Raw genomic sequence first — 14,527 nt, forward strand, 5'->3', positions numbered from 1 at the left:
TGGCTCCAAAATGCCTTGATTCTTTAAAAACTATTTTGGCCCTTTAACAACTGATTCTTATAAATCCTAAAAACAAGTCTAAAAATTAACTTATTTCTGGTCAGGATATTAATGACTCTCAATTTAAAATGAGAGGACTCATCCAGAGAAGAATCACCAATACAGGTTTAGAATGGCAAATACTGTCAGGATGCGACTTTCACTATCTTTCTCATCACACTGTTTATTTGCAAACTTTACTATTCAGTGTTATGTTTTAATATGCCTCAATTTCAAAAAGCTTCTTTTAGAACTATGTGTAGTGATGAATATTAACTAAAATTATTGTGGTAATTGGACTTCCCTGGTGGCACAGTGGTTAAGAATCCGCCTGCTAATAAAGGAGACAGGGGTTCGAGCCCTGGTCTGGGAAAATCCCACATGCCATGGAGCAACTAAGCCCGTGTGCCACAACTACTGAGCCTGCACTCGAGCCCGTGAGCTACAACTACTGAGCCCACGTGCTGCAACTACTGAAGCCCGTGTGCCTAGAGCCCATGCTCCGCAACAAGAGAAGCCACCGCAATAAGAAGCCTGCTCACCGCAACTAGAGAAAGCCTGCACACAGCAATGAAGACCCACTGCAGCCAAAAAGTTAGTAAATTAATAAATAAATTTATTTAAAAAATTATTGTGGTAATCATTTATATATATGTATATAGCAAATCATTATGTTGTACACCCTAAACAAATACAATTTTGTAGGTCAATTATATCTCAAACTGGAAAAAAATACTAGTACAATCATAGGAAACATACTACCTTAAAATATGAAGTATTCTATTCATTATTTTTGTTCTTAAGTGTGAAATTTACTATGTTCTGAATGGCATCACAACTTCCCACATGGAATGCCACAAAATATATGTTTCTTGACAAGAAAATTCAATGATTTTAGTAGCTCAACTGCACATTAACATAGAAAATGTAGTTAGCTGATCAATGACTTGTTTTTTTTTTTTCGGTACGTGGGCCTCTCACTGCTGTGGCCTCTCCCGTTGCAGAGCACAGGCTCCGGACGCACAGGCCCAGCGGCCATGCCTCACGGGCCCAGCCGCTCCGCGGCATGTAGGATCCTGGACGGGAGCATGAACCCGTGTCCTCTGCATCGGCAGGCGGACTCTCAACCACTGCGCCACCAGGGAAGCCCCTGACTTTTAATTTAGAAGTAGCTGTATTTAGAAAGAGGTAACTTTTGAGTGCCTATTATATATCAGTCACTGTGCTAAAGAGATTTATGTGCATTGTGGCATTTATCCCTATGAGGTAGGTACAGTCATCCCTCAGTATCCACGGGGGATTTGGTTCCAAGACACACACACCTCCATATTAAAATCTGCAGATGCTCAAGTTCCTTATATAAAATGGCTTAGTATTTGCATATAACCTACACACATCCTCCCTTTTACTTTATTTTTTAATAAATTTATTTATTTATTTTTGGCTGCATTGGGTCTTTGTTGCTGCACGTGGGCTTCCTCTAGTTGCAGTGAGCAGGGGTTACTCTTCGTTGCAGTGCGTGGGCTTCCACATTGCAGTGGCTTCTCTTGTTGCAGAGCACGGGCTCTAGGCATGTGGGCTTCAGTAGTTGTGGCACACGGGCTCAGTACTTGTGGCTCGTGGGCTCTAGAGCACAGGCTCAGGAGTTGTGGTGCACAGACTCAGTAGTTGTGGTGTGCAGGCTCAGTAGTTGTGGCACACGGGTTTAGTTGCTCTGCATCATGTGGGATCTTCCCGGACCAGGGCTCGAACCTGTGTCCCTTGCATTGGCAGGCGGATTCTTAACCACTGTGCCACCAGGGAAGTCCTTCCCTTTTACTTCAAATCATCTCTACATTACTTATAATACTTAATATACAATGTAAATGTTATATAAATAGTTGCTAGTGTGCAGCAAATTCAAGTTTTGCTTTTTGGAACTTTCTGGAATTTTTTTCTATTATTTTAGATCTGTGGTTGGTTGAATCCTCCTATGAGGAACCAGCAGATTCAGAGGGCCAACTGTACTATTATTAGCATACCTATTTTACAGAGGGGAAGTGGAGCTTAGATTCTGCACCTTACTCTGCTAATAAATGATAAATCTATTCTTTGAACTCAGAGCTAAAGAAAGATCCTTAACTTCACTCCTATTCAAAACAGTTGTCTCCAGGTACAACAGACCTTAATTAACTTAAAATCTCCAGAAAATTAAAGTTACATTATAGCACAAACTTCATAAACAGTGACTGAATCTCACCTTTAGCCTTCCCTTTAATATGCCAAAATAATTCTAGACCCTGAGCTTTCAAAAACCTTTAATCATTATGGTGCTCTCTGCTATATCTACTATTAGAACAATTTTAAAAAACATTACCACTGTACCAATTATTTTCAAAAGCCCAGAGATATTAATCAAATGATTCTAATAGTCTTAAACACTATCCTCAAACCAAAAGATAAATGGAGATTGGGAAACTTGCATTCTAAAGTGCCACCATCCAGATAAAATTACTCTGTGAATTAGAGTAATTTCAATCAGATCCTATAAAATGGAACATTTTTCTCAAGATTAGAATGAGACAGTAACTATAAGATAGTTTAAGGGCCCAAACTTTGTAACATAAAATGGTTTGCCACATGTCAAATTCAACAGCAGAAGGCAAGCAGCAGGAGCTAGGGATAGCAGGAAGAGTTCAGAAAAGTAGTAATAAAAAAAATGACAAAATGACTTACCTATCCATCTCCCTGGCAGTTCTACCTTAATTTCTCTCAAAAATCACATGCTGCTAAAATAAGTTCTACTATTTTACTATATGGTGTCCTGAGTTTTAAGTTAATACATTACATTATTAAGAGAATCCCCAATGGCATTTCATAAGCATTAGAAACTCAATTACATTTTCTTAGAGGGCACATGACTTACGACTTAACAGTCATTAACACAAAACAAACTGGTGTATATAATCTAACAAACCAGTGTAGATGTGTACTTTGTTAATTCCTTAACTCATTAACCACTCTTAAAAATGATTTTAATCTCCAGAATACAAATGATCATACCATAAACACTATTTTTAAGTGTCACATAAACTATTTGGTAATAAAATATCAGACGAACTTTTAAAAATAATTATCCTACTAGAGTCCATTTAATATAATGCACTCAGCATGATAAACACAAAGTTATTAAATGGAGGAAATGTAGGCAGGAGATTCCACTTCAGTTGTGTGACAGGAAGTACTAGCTCTGGAAGTTTAGAAATAGGACCACCAAGCTCTGTTTTAGCACAAGAAATAAAGGAAAACATGCTAGTGAATAAGGGTAAAAGAGGAAGTTCTTTTTAGTGAACGATCTGCCATATATTTAAGACAATCCCAAACCATTCCAAGTTAAAAAAAAGTGCCTCATTTTTTTCACTTGGCTTACGTGATAATGTACTTCCCTAGGTACACTGGAGCTCAAATTTTGCAGTTTCACTGTAACAAGACTGCTTGTGGCCCACGCATCCTTAGGGAGACAACCATGGCTTGTAACATGAACCTGTTCGTTTCATATCTTAAAGTTTGACGGTTGTTACATTTTTCTAGCAACACATGAAAAGTAAATCATTTTTTAAAGTAAGTTTCACAACAGTGAATAAACTGAACACTACTAAACTGTACAGTTAAAAATGGTTAAGATGTTAAATTTTGCTATATTTTACCACACAAAAAAATGTGAGTTCATGAGAAATTACTCCACTTAAATGTTAATAGTAACTTGTTATGTAAATTTTGATTACTCTAAAACCAAATTCTTACACTTAATTTTTAGTAATTTGTTGTTGTCATTAACAGCTGAATTCGTTTTACATAACTAATTTTTAAGGATACTTCCATACATGAGGAAATTCTTTAATTCTGAACTAGAGAGTGAAAGTGAAGCACTATTCTCAATTAGCATCTTTCAAATCATCTGAATTTCTTACTGCCAACAAATACTGGTTATGAAATTATAAATGTGTTTCTACTTCAGCTGATTCCTTCATTCAGTGAAGTGCAAATCTCAAAAGTAGGAGAGCAAAATCCTAAATGAACAGGCTTTTCTTAAAGCAGTGGTAGTTTTGATTGTGAGGTAGGCAACACTCCCCACTCCTCAGCCTTTAGCACGACGGTGGCCCAAAATACTAACGTCAATCATTTCCAATCACCGTTCTCTCCTGGCTCAGCCCTACCAAATTTGCCAGGCTTTTGTGAACTCCCATGAGGTTCTGTTCAGAAAAGCGTACAACCTAGGTGAGTTTGGTAGCTTGGGAAGGGCCTGAAGCAATCAGCTTGGCTTGGCCACCTAGGAGAAAAGTATCCAGGAAAAGAAAACCGGAAATACTTCAACTTTGCGCAAACCCCCTTTCTCAGTCACAGCTAGCTCCCTTCTCGATGAAGGGCTGTGTTCTCGAAAGATCTACCTCTTTCCAACTCAGATGTCATTCCCAGATCAGCTGCTTGAGGGGCAAGCGGCGCTCAACCCACGCCCTCTTAATCGAGTACCTTCTTCAAGTGCCAGCGCTGGGCTCAGCTCACTCTGCCGCCCCCATCCAAACCCTACACGAAGAAGGGCCCTGGCCCACGACCCCGCCCGTGGACAGCCGGGAGCCCCGGCCTAGGCGGCCTTGGCCGTTTGAGGGTTTGCGCTCCAGGGTCGGCTGGGGGCACCTGGGACCGCAGGAGGGGTCTCTCCGTAGGGGAGTAAGACGGCCTCACCTTGACCCTGATTTCGTAGGTGGTGAACCGGCCCCGGCCGACTCCCACTGTCTGCGGGTTGCTCACATCGATCTCGAGGAAGTTGCTGGGAGGCCCGTAGGCGTCATTCAGGTTCTGCGGCTTGGTGATCAGCCGCCGGGTGTCCGCCACGGTCTCCGCCATTTCGCTGCTGCAGCCGCCGCCGCCGCCGCCGCGGGCTCCGTCCACCCCCTCGGCGTTCCACCGACCCCGCTGCCGCCGCTGCTGCCCGCCGCGGGGACGCCGGGCTCGCGCGCAGCGGTCGCAGGGCGAACGAGCACGTAGAGTGGGTGTTCACTCCGCACGCGTAGCTCCTCCCCGCGCCCCTCCGGCTTCCGCCTTCTGTCCCCAAGAGGGGAACAGCTGACCCGCCGGAACGCTGCGTCCCGGGCCAGGAGTCTCAGCGGCAACCGCGGAGCGTGACAGCGCACCAGGCAGAGGAAGAAAAGCGCAGTCAGGTTACTTGTAGGTGCGAACACGTTCCGGCCAGACTACAGCGCCCACAGTGCATCGGGCGAGCGCGCCGCCGCGGATCTGCGGCCCAGGTGCTGCGGGACCGGGGGTGCGAGGGCGGGCGCTTCCTGTGTTTCTGTGTCCGTTTTGGCCTGGACCGGTGGGGAGAACGCCGGAAACGGTCTTCGCGGTCTTGGGAGCCGCGGGGACAAAAGTTAAAAGGCGAGGTAGGGGAGGTTTGCCCGCAATCCGAACAAAACTGCCTACGCTTAGTGGCAACCTATCCACCGTCTCACTGTAAACCACTGAAAACGCCTTTCTAGGTAACCTTGAATTGATGCCTCAAATGATTTTGATATCAACTTGAGAGTTTCACCGTACATGTGTCTGGCCTGGTAAATTGAACGTGGGAAAGTAGAGTGGAATAAAAACAACGTCGCGAGATCATAACCGTACGGTCGAACCGTTTGGGGAGACTGGTCGGCCCTCTAAAACAAGATAACAGATAATATGGCTGAAACCTGCTTTGACTTTCTGGTGTTTGAGTGGTCTGCAACTTTTTCCCTTCAGTTCCCACAAAGTACCAGTAAATTAAAAAAAAAAAAATTGGTAAACGTATTGGTACAGCATTTGAAATGGAACTCAAAAAAGCCTTTATCAGAAATGAAAAAAAGACAAAACAGTTAAGTAGATCGCATTTAATCTCCAACAAATGCAGACTTTGAGGTAGAAGGATAGATGTCTATTCCTGCCTGGGGAGTTCTCTCCCTTGGTGTTATAGTCTCACAACTCTTTCTGCGTTTCTTTCTATGTTGAGTTTCAGAAAACCCATTCACTTAAAATAATCTGATCTGTCCCTTAAGCTGAAAAATTGTCTGGATCATTAGCAACCATTCTTAATAAAAATAAGAAAAGTTGGTATTAAAAAAATTTACTTAAACGTGATGTAGATTATTTTCAAGAAAACTCAACGTTCATTCATTGAACAAGTATTTATTGAAAGCCTACTAGGTGTCTTCAACTCTATATACTAGAGGTAAAAGGGTGAGGAAGACATTGAAATTCCTTGGTTTCATCAGATTAATTGTCTAGTATATGCTTTATCTTGGGGAGACAGATAATAAAGCAATAAATAACATATTTGCCAAAATGATTGGTGCTATAAAGAAAATAAAACTGGAAAATGTGAGAGTGACCCAGACAAGCTCATTAGGGTGGTCAGACAAGTTCTCTCTGAGTATATCTCTCTGTCAAAGAGTATGAGTAATATCAGAATAAGTACCCAGGCAGGACTCCCTGCTGGGCCTGTTGCAAGAGACCAAGTGGAAACTTGACTGCTGTGATTAGGGCAGTGAGCTCAAAAATGTGTATAAATGACTCTTGGAATTGGAATATATGAGAGCTAAGAGACCAAGAACCACTGTATTGTGTTGTCATCCACAACCACTGTATTGTGTTTGACACCTGTACAAAGCAATCATGGGATATTCTCTTAGAAAGCTGTCTCATTGGAGGCCACTCAGTGCAGCCTTGGGCAGCAGCAACAATTGCCTGCAGTGGGGAAGCAGCTATAGAAAATAGCAGCACCGTCAAATAGCTAAAGAAGAGCTTCCCAGGATAAACATCAGGAAAAAATCTTTATTTTTCAGGAGATACGATTGTATTCCTAGAAAAATCAATAAAGAAGAAGCCACTAGAATAAGCTACTAGAATTAACAAGAGAATTTAGTGACCAAGTGAAAGTAAAGAACTTAATTTATAATTTTCCTCTGTCTAGGCAATGTCTAGTTAGACTGGAGATGGAAAAAATACCCTATTCACATCAGTGACCAAAAGTAAAAAAAAAAAAAAAAATACATAGGAAGGAAGACACAGGATCTATAAGAACAAAATTATGAAATTTTATTAAAGGATATAAACCAAAACCTAAATAAAAAAGACTCCATGTTCCTGAATAGGAGGACTTAATATCAGAAAAATATCACTTCATCTAAAATTAATAATGCAGGGGCTTCCCTGGTGGTGCAGTGGTTAAGAGTACACCTGCCAATGCAGGGGACACGGGTTTGATCCATGGTCGGGGAGGATCCCACATACCAGGGAGGAACTAGGCCCGTGCGCCACAGCTACTGAGCCTGCACACCTAGATCCCAAGCTCCGCAACGAGAAGCCACTGCAATGGGAAGCCTGCGAACTGCAACAAAGAGTAGCCCCTGCTTGCTGCAACTAGAGAAAGCCCGCATGCAGCAACGAAGACCCAACACAGCTGAAAATAAAAATAAATAAATAAAATAACTTAGGAGGTTCCTTAAAAAACTAAATAGAATTACCATATGACCCAGTAATCCCACTACTGGGCATATACCCAGAGAAAACCATAATTCAAAAAGACGCATGCACCCCAGTGTTCATTGCAGCACTATTTACAATAGCCAGGACATGGAAGCAACCTAAATGCCCATCGACAGACAAATGGATAAAGAAGATGTGGTACATATATACAATGGAGTATTACTCAGCCATAAAAAGAAACGAAATTGTGTCATTTGTAGAGACGTGGATGGATCTAGAGACTCTCATGCAGAGTGAAGTAAGTCAGAAAGAGAAAAATATCATATATTAACACATATATGTGGAACCTAGAAAAATGGTACAGATGAACCGGTTTGCAGGGCAGAAATCGAGACACAGATGTAGAGAACAAACGTATGGACACCAAGCGGGGAAAGTGACGGGGGTGGTGGTGGTGGTGGTGGATGAATTGGGAGATTGGGATTGGCATGTATACACTGATGTGTATAAAATGAATGACTAATAAGAACCTGCTGTATAAAAAAATTAATTAAAAAAATTTTGTCAGCATTCCTGATTGTTTATGTATACGTCTGTTCCCTCTGACTTCTCTGAACCAATTGTAACATCTTATTCTCTCATTAATGATTTGATAAAATGTTTGACACATAAAAAATAAATAAAATTAATAATGCAAATATAATCAGAATCCCACTGTGATTGTTTTTAACCTCCTCTCTGCCTTGGGTGCATTGGGTAGTACTGGAAAAGATTTTTTTAAAGTTCGTATGTTGGAGATTAACCAAGAAGATTATGAAAGTGAAAAAAATCAAAGTGGGATTTGCTTTACCAAATGGTAAAACTCACCGCAAAGCTAACTATAAAGAGTATGGGGAATTCCCTGGCGGTCCAGTGGTCAGGACTCTGCACTTTCACTGCCGAGGGCCTGCGTTGGATCCCTGGTCGGGTAATCAAGATCCCACAAGCCACGCAGCATGGCCAGAAAAAAACAAACAAAACGAGTATGGTTTGGGCTCTCTATAAAATAGAGTGCAGAACAGATCCTAACAACGAACATGATATACAACAAGGGGAGCATTTAAATTAATTGGGGAAATGTTGCTGACACAGTTGAGTGTCTAGGAATAGGGAGACCACATAGCTAGTCCCCTGAATTATACCATGGAAAAATTCCAGATAGAATTTATTTATTTTTGTTGCGGTTTTTTTTGGCCGCACCACATGGCTTGTGGGATCTTAGTTCCCAACCAGGGATTGAATCCAGGCCCTCAGCAGTGAGAGCACAGAGTCCCAACCACTGGACCATCAGGGAATTCCAAGATAAAATTGAAAAAAAAAAATTTTTTTTTAAAGATGTTGGGGGTAGGAGTTTATTAATTAATTTATTTTTGCTGTGTTGGGTCTTTGTTTCTGTGCGAGGGCTTTCTCTAGTTGTGGCAAGTGGGGGCCACTCTTCATTGCGGTGCGTAGGCCTCTCACTATCACGGCCTCTCTTGTTGCGGAGCACAGGCTCCAGACGCGCAGGCTCGGTAGCTGTGGCTCATGGGCCCAGCTGCTCTGTGGCATGTGGGATCCTCCCAGACCAGGGCTCGAACCCGTGTCCCCTGCATTAGCAGGCAGATTCTCAACCACTGCACCACCAGGGAAGCCCTGAAATATGTATTTTTTTTAATGTTTAGAGAATATTTAGGAGAAAAATTGTATAACCTTGAGTAAAAAAAGTGCTTCCTAAGCAATATGGGAAACAAGCTATAAAGAAAATGTCATTTAAGTACATAAATTTTTAATAAAAATTACATATCAAAAGGCATTATTTTTTTAAAAATTGGGGGAAGTATATCTGTAACACGTAAGATAGTGAACGGCTAATATTCCTAATATAAAAAGAACTCCCATAAATTGATAAGAAAAAGACAATCCCATAGAAAAATGAGCAAAGAATATGGATAGGTACAATTTTACATGTTTTTCAGATAATGAATTTGTCACATCCTCCTAACAACCCTATAGGTGGGTACCATTGCTGTCTCCATTTTACACATGGGGAAACTGAGGCAGAAAGGCAAAATAACAAGTACAAAATGGCAAAACTAGCTCCAGAATTTATATACATAACCAATATTTCATGCTGCCTCTTAGGAAAAGAAATTCAAATGGACAATAAGTGGGAAAAATATGCTCAACCTCACTAATCAAATAAATGCATCAATACATTAAAGCAAATATGAAATACTGTTTTCTATCATATTGGCAAAAATCAAAAAGAACAGAAACATACAGTGTTAGGGAGACTGTAAGGAAACAGGCAATTTGCTCATATTTATCAAAATTAAAAATATTCAGGACACTTTGATCCCAAAATCCAGCTTTTGCTTCAAGAGACCATAGTACTTAAGGATGTAAGTCCAAGGATGTTTACTGCAGCTTTATTTGTAGTGGCAAAAACTGAAAACAGCCTGAATTAGAAATGCTTGAATTATAGTATATTCAAACTAAGGGAAATTATATAATATTTTATGTAATTTATATGTAATATATAAATTATATACTAGAGCAAATGAAATAATTCTATTTTTTTTAAGTTTATTTATTTATTTTTGGCTGTATTGGGTCTTCGTTGCTGCATAGGCGTTCTCTAGTTGTAGTGAGTGGGAGCTACTCTTTTTTTTATTTTGGGAGGGCTACTCTTCGTCTTGGTGCATGGGCTTTTCATTGTTGTGACTTCTCTTGTTGCGGAGCACGGGCTCTAGGCGCGTGGGCTTCAGTAGCTGTGGCTCGCGGGCTCTAGAGCGCAGCCTCAGTAGTTGTGGTGCACGGGCTTAGTTGCTCCGCGGCACGTGGGATCTTCTCGGACCAGGGCTTGAACCCGTGTCCTCCGCATTAGCAGGCGGATTCTTAACTAATGCGCCACCAGGGAAGTCCCTATTTTTATGTCTTAAGATGTTAGAATATATCTAGTTTTAGTTATTAGAATTAGAAGAGGAATATCCATGATGTTTTGGTAAGTAAGGATCAAAGAATAATTTGTGCAGTATGATCCCATTTGGGTAAACAAACAAAACCCTGTCATTGTATGTATGTACTTTTATATGTGCATATTTTTGTAGCAAAGGATATACACCAAACTGTTAACACTGGTAACACAAGGGTGGCAACTGAAGTGGGTGGTGGGACGAGAAGATACAACCATATTGTAACCATGGGCTAAGATGATAGAAAACTATAACCAATTTTATGTTTTCCTAATGGTTCAATTCTAGAAAAATAATTTGTCAATGTGCCTGAATTACTGTGGATACCTTGAGAGTTGTGTTCCTTGAGTAGTATATTAGATTATCACAGCTAGGTAGTTCTAGTCATTAAGATCATCCATTCCTCTTTATTCAGAGATCACTGAACAGTCGGCTGATAGTAATTGCATTTTCTATGAGGACTTTTTAAACATTTTTTAAAATTGAAATATAGTTGATTTACAATGTTGTGTTAGTTTCAGGTGTTCAGCAAAGTGATTCAGTTATATATTACATATGTGTATATATATATTCTTTTTCAGATTCTTTTCCATTATAGGTTATTATAAGATATTGAATATAGTTCCCTGTGCTATATAGTAAATCCTTGTTGTTTATCTATTTTATATATAGTAGTGTGTATCTGTTAAAACTGTTATTTATCCCTCTCAACCGCCCTTTCCCCTTTGGTAACCATAAATTTGTTTTCTGTGTATGTGAGTCTGTTTCTGTTTCATAAGTAAGTTCATTTGTATAATTTTTTTTTTAGATTCCACATATAAGTGATATGTGGCATTTGTCTTTCTCTGTCTGACTTCACTTAATATGATAATCTCTAGGTCTATCTATGTTGCTGCAAATGACAATATTTCATTCTTTTTTATGGTTGAGTAATACTCCATTATATATATATATATATATATATATATATATATATATATATATATATATATATATACACACCACATCTTCTTTATCCATTCATCTGTTGTTGGACACTTAGATTGCTTCCGTGCCTTGGCTATTGTAAATAATATTGCTATGAACATTGGGGTGTGTGTATCTTTTCAAGTTAGAGTTTTCATCTTTTCCTGATAAATACCCAGGAGTGGGATTGCTGGATCATATGGTAACTCTATTTTTAATTTCTAAAGGTACCTCTGTACTGTTCTCCATAGTGGCTGCACCAGTTTACATTCCCACGAACAGTGTAGAAGGGTTCCCTTTTCTCCATACTCTGTCCAGCATTTATTTGTAGACTTTTTGATGATGGTCAGTCATTCTGACTGTGTGAGGTGATACCTTATTGTAGTTTTGACTTGCATTTCTCTAGTGATTAGTGATATTGAACATCTTTCCATGTACCTGTTGGCCATCTGGATGTCTTCTTAGGAGAAAGGTCTATTTAGGTCTTCTGCCCAGTTTTTTGATTGGGTTGTTTGCTTTTTCATATTGAGCTGTACAAGCTATTTGTATATTTTGGAAATTAAACCCTTGTCTCTTGCATTGTTTGCAGATATTTTCTCCCATTCTGTAGGTTGTCTTTTTGTTTTGTTTATGGTTTCCTCTGCTGTGCAAAAAGCTTGTAAGTTTGATTAGGTCCTGTTTGTTTATTTTTGCTTTTATTTCTTTTGCCTTGTGAGACTGATCTAAGAAAGTGTTGCTACAGTTTATGTCAGAAAATGTTTTGCCTGTGTTCTCTTCTAGGAGTTTTATGGTGTCGTGTCTTATATTTAAGTCTTTAAGCCATTTTGAGTTTATTTTTGTGTATGCTGTGAGGGTGTGTTCTAACTTCATTGATTTACATGCGGCTTTCCAGCTTCCCCAACACCACTTGCTGGAGAGACTGTCTTTTCTCCACTGTATATTCTTGCCTCCCTTGTTAGAGATTAATTGACCATAGGTGTGTGGGCTTGTTTCTGGCCTCTCTATTCTGTTCCATTGATCCATATGTCTATTCTTGTGCCAATACTTCTCTGTTTTGATTACTGTAGCTTTGAGGTATTGTTGAAGTCTGAGAGGGTTATGCCTCCAGGTTCTTTCTTTTTCCTCAGGATTGCTTTGGCAATTCTGGGTCTTTTGTGGTTCCATATACATTTTAGGATTATTTGTTATGAGGACTTTCTTGTAGGCAAAAGGAGATGCTGCCTTGTGGGACCAGCTAGTTTATATTTTCATTTTAAATTTGTAAATTGAGATTCTGTCTTATCAATCAGTGTCTTGTGAACTTGACTAATGCATCACTCCCCCAGGCCTAATCACCTCTGAGGAAAATGGTAAAACCAAGTAACTGGACCTCCAGAGTGTCAGACTCTGAAAATGTGACGAACCTAGTGAAGTCCTGTAAACTTCTCAAGGGCCAGCCTGGCCACTCTTATATCATTTTTCTAATTCAGAGCTCACACCCTGACCTACCTCTAAACCCCTGCTCCCAGGCTGCTGTGATTTCCTGAAGAAAATCCCAAACTAGCTGGCACCTTTGTAAATTTATGGTTTCCAATCTCAGCTGACCCTTCAACACACCTCAGCATTCCCTTATTTTATCCTCTCCTTGTATTTCACACCCCTCTTCCTTACTCTCAGCATGTAGCCTCACTTCATGCAGTACAAAGCAAAGTAAAACCCACAAAGCTCAGTATCTCCCTCCTCTCCACTGAAGACTACTTACAACATGAGTCACCCTCAGAACCTCTGAGAGCTCAAGGCATGCCCAGGCTACTTCCAGCTTTTGAGAATGCGGGCATTTTCAGATTTGGTATTGAGGAAATTATTTATAAACACTGTGGCTTGTTTGTTAATTTTAAATAAAGCATTTACATGATTCAAAAGTCAAAATGCACTTGAGTATCCATTGATATAGCTGCCTCCAATCCCTGTCTGCAGCCATCTAGTTCCCCTTTCCATTGACAGCCACTGTTACCAGTTTCTTGCTGCGTATCTTTGTATCCTTCCAGAAATATTCTAGCATGTTTACATATATATATGTATATATAACAAAAATGGCATCATAGGATAACACACTTTTGCACCTTATTTTACTTAACAATGTATCTTGGAGATAGATCCACACTTATACAGCAGCAAAGTATTTCATTACCTGATGTACCATAATTTATTTAACTTGTCCCTGAAGGGGAGCAGAATGTGTGACCCCAAAATATGCCAGTTTGGCATGTGGATTGTCTTGAACGGAGGGCAATCAAGATGCAGCAGACTCAAGAAAAACTTGTACCTCTCTCACCACTACCTAAAAGAACGTAGATAGGGGGCCTGGCCTAGAGAGAGCTATTACCAGAGAGAACTTTTGCCTGAATGACCTATTTCTGTGGCAGGGCAAACATCTAATTACCAAACATCTGTTCCTTGGAAGCCCCAGGCCCCTATCCCATTCCTTAGCTCAGGGTGGTACATAAGCTTCAACTGCCCAATTTGCTCTTTAGTTTCATGCTTCTATTGGACTCCTGTACATACAAAATTAAATTTGTTTCTCTCCCGTTACGTTGTTTTATGTCAATTTGATTATTATCTACCCTAGAAGGGTAGAGGAAAAAATTTTTCTCCACTACATCCCCTACAGACGAATATCTTTGGTGACCTCAGTCTTTCACTATTACAGTGCTGCAGTGAATAACCTTGAATATGCCGTCATTACACACACATGGGATTATATTTGCAGGATAAGCTCCTGTATGGGCATACCTCAGAGATACTATGGGTTCAGTTCCCAACTTCCACAGTAAAGCAAATATCACAAATAAGCAAGTCCACAAATTTTTTCATTTCCCAATGCATACAAAAGTTATGTTGCACTACATTGTAGTCTGTTAAGTGTGCTCCAGCATTACGTCTCAAAAAACAATGTGCATACCTTAATTAAAAAATAATACTGTTGGGAAAATAGCGCTGATAGACTTGCTCCACTAAGAGTTGCCGCAAACCTTCAGTTTGTAAAATTGCAATGTCTGCAAAGC

At 40.1% G+C, this 14,527-nt stretch overlaps 2 protein-coding genes across 3 annotated transcripts in view; one reads left to right on the forward strand and one right to left on the reverse strand.

Annotated features, from left to right (window-relative positions):
- Positions 1 to 5,043, reverse strand: part of SNX3 (sorting nexin 3) — a 43,717-nt gene extending 38,674 nt beyond the window's left edge. The window contains exons 1-2 of one of the 2 annotated variants that reach the window (XM_079938627.1): positions 4,762 to 5,043; positions 3,189 to 3,266 (exon numbers count right to left, since the gene is read on the reverse strand). In XM_079938627.1, coding sequence (XP_079794753.1) covers positions 3,189 to 3,266; positions 4,762 to 4,923 — 240 coding nt within the window. In that variant the 5' untranslated portion in view covers positions 4,924 to 5,043. The remainder of the gene's footprint in view (positions 1 to 3,188; positions 3,267 to 4,761) is intronic. The other variant, XM_079938626.1, reaches the window with a different exon arrangement.
- Positions 5,044 to 5,174: 131 nt separating this feature from the next.
- Positions 5,175 to 14,527, forward strand: part of AFG1L (AFG1 like ATPase) — a gene marked incomplete at its 5' end in the record, with an annotated part of 226,328 nt that continues 216,975 nt past the window's right edge. Inside the window, one exon of the mRNA XM_079939409.1 lies at positions 5,175 to 5,324. The remainder of the gene's footprint in view (positions 5,325 to 14,527) is intronic.

This window comes from Stenella coeruleoalba (assembly GCF_951394435.1).
Source record: "Stenella coeruleoalba genome assembly, chromosome: 12".
NCBI classification, from domain to species: Eukaryota; Metazoa; Chordata; class Mammalia; order Artiodactyla; family Delphinidae; genus Stenella; species Stenella coeruleoalba.